At 40.8% G+C, this 3,872-nt stretch overlaps 1 protein-coding gene across 1 annotated transcript; it reads left to right on the plus strand.

Moving 5' to 3' along the window:
- Window positions 1-644: 644 nt before the first annotated feature.
- Window positions 645-1,616, plus strand: LOC125555434. Its single transcript, XM_048718393.1, has 3 exons — window positions 645-689; window positions 865-1,057; window positions 1,343-1,616. The coding sequence occupies exons 1-3, from the start codon at window positions 645-647 to the stop codon at window positions 1,540-1,542; spliced, it is 438 nt and encodes a 145-aa protein (XP_048574350.1). The 3' UTR covers window positions 1,543-1,616.
- Window positions 1,617-3,872: the final 2,256 nt, after the last annotated feature.

Genomic DNA, 3,872 nt, shown 5'->3' on the forward strand with positions numbered 1-3,872 from the left:
ACGTGCATACACTCACTCCTATGAACGCACACATGCACAACCTACCCCTATGAGCTCCTCCGAAAGACCGAGCCGACATATCATCTTGAGATTTATGAAGTCACCATAGGCGCCTCGTCGTCGACGGGAACGTCTCCTCCCACTGAATGTGCATCGCCGGAAATCCTGAAATAAATCTAGGAATAAATGCGAGCAACAGGATTTGAACCCTGATGGGCTGGTGATACCACAGTCCCTCTAACCATCTGGTTAACTTGAACAATAGGAGTGCGGGTTGATTTCATAAAAAGCCAGATATTGCAGAGACAAAATTTAGTACCACCTTGAATATGTTTTAAATTCAAACTGAAAGCGTAAAATTACGAAAATAAGCGTATTGTGACGGTGAACCCACGGAGTCAATCCTTACCTTATTATTACGGAAAGAAATTATACATTTACCAACTTTATATAGCTTACACGAAATGGAGCAATGCGGGTGACAATCTTCATGCAAGAGGTTGCCCGTCCTCGGGTAACTTATTCGAGCTAACGTTGCATACTTGCATTCATGCACTTGTTCATCTCTGTCTATCTATATGCGTGTGGCAATGTACTATTTAACTCATCTGCTCCGATTAGTAGTGACCAGCATCCTCGCTGTGATGACGATCGTGTTCGGAGTCATCAGCGCGGTTCTCTTGGCGCTGGTATGCACACATCGCACGCTAGATATTATGTCTCTGTCATTGTAACCTGCCAGATGGTATCTCTTTCTCACTCTAACCTTCGGCCAAGATTTCAAAATAAAAACTTTGGCAAAGCATAATCTAGTTGATAATAATATTGTTAATTCTTCTTAACGTTGTGCATTCATTCAGGCAGAAACATCATCAAGATGACCATGGCGAGTTCTCTACGTACTGGCAATCGCCGGCGATGACATGCGGCATGGTAGCGGCCGTGTTGGCATCGATGACGCAGATTCTTGCCAGCATGGCCATCTGCTGTTGTGGGGCGTGGCGGATAGCTAAGGGGGCCAAGCGCATTGCCGCGGTGGTCTTCTTCATCATCTCATGGAACATAAATAATTTGGTTATTCACAACTCGACATCCGGCTTGCTTTTTCTCGCTAATCGAGGAAAATATCATCATTAAAATTAATGCTACAATTAATGCTAGTCTAATGCCGTGGTGTGCTAAGTGGTGGCGTGGCCCGAGAGCTTTAGAATTCATTGTTCTTTTATCATTTCTCTTAGAATTTGAAAATTGAACTTAAATACATAATCGATGTCTACTTGGTGGCTTGTTCATTTAACTTGTATAATTAATATGGTCTCTACGCCATGCGTCTATACTTTCAGGGTCCTTGCGATCATAGCAGTGCTACTATTTCTGACAGGCGCCATGTTAGGGTTTGAAGGCTTTGCAAAGAAAACTGTTGGGAACGCTAGGATTGTCGGAGGTGTCGCAATTTTCGTGATCGCGACGTTTTTGTTTCTTGTAGTTGCCGCCCTTGAGGTTGCCTCATACCGCCTAGTTCGGAAGAAGGACCACTACTAAGCATACATTGGCAGTAATCCTCCTCTGGTGCCAACGACATCTAAAGACGGTTGCAACGCTATTGCTCCTGCACCGCCAAAGCAAGTCTAAGTTTAGCTCTGCCACCATGCAATGGTTGTCTTTGCCTTCCAAAGGAGGAGCGCTCTATATGGACCGTGGTAGGTGGAAGGCGTGTGCTTTGACCCATGCTACCATTTTGCGTGTTTTGTGTGTTTGTTACGGTTTCATTCAAATCATAAGAAAGAATTCAAAAGTTTATCTGCACTGCTTGAAACATATGTGCTTGTGAAGCTTTTTTGTATGTTACGAAAGCCATTTTAGGTGGTTGCCATCTGGACTCAAAATCATTAATCGGAATAAATGTCGTTACTCATGTGCGTCTCTTATCGCCATCAGAGTTTAGTTAGTTTCTTGTCACGGGAGGAGAAGGGTGGTTTGTGTGTTCGTGTGTTCTTCGTGTATCCGGTTTTAAAATGGAATATTTGTTGAACCGGGTGTGGACCATTTACACCGTTACATGCCTCGCGTTAAAATCTTCAAAACTAGATCCGTTTTTATAGGCTTCAGTGAACTTCTTCAAGCGCAACTTGTACCCCTATGCAGAACTAACTTGTGCTCCTCGAAACAACATATGTGTACTTCACATGCTCGTTTAGTGTACTCGCGTGCAGCGCAAGATTGGCAGAATGACATGTACTTAAAAAAGGGTCTTAGTTTATTTTAGAATTCCACAATGAAATACTCATTTTCGAGCAATTATACTACTCCAAACCAAAATAAAGAAGAAACCTCAAATTATTTTTAGAAATAAAAGTAAGCTTCCTATTCTAATTCGAAGTAAAATCAAATTTTCTATTGTATTATATTATGGCTTGTCCTCGCAACGTGGCACAACCTATGCGCTCCAGACATGAAGCACACTACGTTGCACATGTAACATATATCTGGCCATATACCGGGCCGGGCTGGGCCAACCCAACGTCTACGGGACAGGCCTGAGTTCGGCCCGGCTTACATTGATAGACTCTATAGATTTGAAAAATTGTTTTCGTGCCCATATTCGACACGGAACTGTTCGATACAACTTAGTATTAGCAAACCAACACACGATTTCAGTTCACGGACATTACAAACATTTAAGCACACAACTCATCCCACAAACTCATACTGCAATCTCAGAAGAGAAATGGACACCAGATTCTATGGGCAGCTAATTCTGTGGGCGGTTTCTTAGAAACTGATTCTGGAGAAACGAAAGCTGAAAAGAACTGACCCTTGAGGGCGAGGCAAAAGAACTGCAATGTCAATCCTAGAAACAAAAGCTGACCCTGAAATAAATTCAACATATATTTTGTTGGTTTTACTATTTTTCATTGACAAAAAATTGTTCACTTGGTTTGACTACCCATTCAGTTTGTTGAGATTGTTACTCATTCCTTTACAAGACTATTAGAGAAAATACGTAACGAAGGATATCAGAGGGGAAGGATGTTATTGTTGATATAGTGACTATAGAAGGTTATATGATCTAGATCCATCTATAAGCAATTTTGCACAATATATAGACATGACATTATTTCCAGTCTATGATCAAAAGTGGGCTTTCATGCCCTGTTGATTCCAAGAATGCTCTCTGAGTGTTCTTCAAAATAAAAAAGATATGTCATCCTCAATTCCTTTCCAGTAGATATCCTCAGGAAGTGATGGTTCTAATATCCTGTTACCCTGCCATATACTCAGGTAGTGATGTTAATAAGTAGCAATATAAATTAACAAGCACTTTGTGTTAGGTATTTGTCCTTTGTACAAGTTAAGCTTTGAAGTTTCATCTTATTCTCCAAATTTCAGTTTGTATTTCACATACTTGGGCCAAATCATCTCTATCATAGGATCTGTTCATCTAGAAGTTTATACTGTACATGTTAGATCACAAAAAACTTGAGTTGTATCTTCATAAATTGGAATATATATGCATATCCCGACAGACGTATCTGTAATTAGATTTTATTTCTATGCATGACTTCCGATTTTTTTATTCTAACTACTTTCGTGATTATGTATTGGGTTACCATGTTACCATGTGTTACTTTTGGTATTGCTTACATCAAATTTCCTATTGCAGATCATTTTTTTCAGTTGAGTGCAACAAATCTCTACTGCTAATAGGGGAGTTGGTAGTCCGGTACACATGGTTTATTTTCGTCTCCATGGTTTATTTCCACCTCCACCTCCCACCACCACCCCTCCACACTGGTTTTTTCACCCTCCCATTAAAAATTGAATTGACTAGTCGGACACTCCTTTTTTTGTGCTTGCTTTGGCAGGTTCCA

This window comes from Triticum urartu, chromosome 5 (genome assembly GCF_003073215.2).
Source record: "Triticum urartu cultivar G1812 chromosome 5, Tu2.1, whole genome shotgun sequence".
NCBI classification, from domain to species: domain Eukaryota; kingdom Viridiplantae; phylum Streptophyta; class Magnoliopsida; order Poales; family Poaceae; genus Triticum; species Triticum urartu.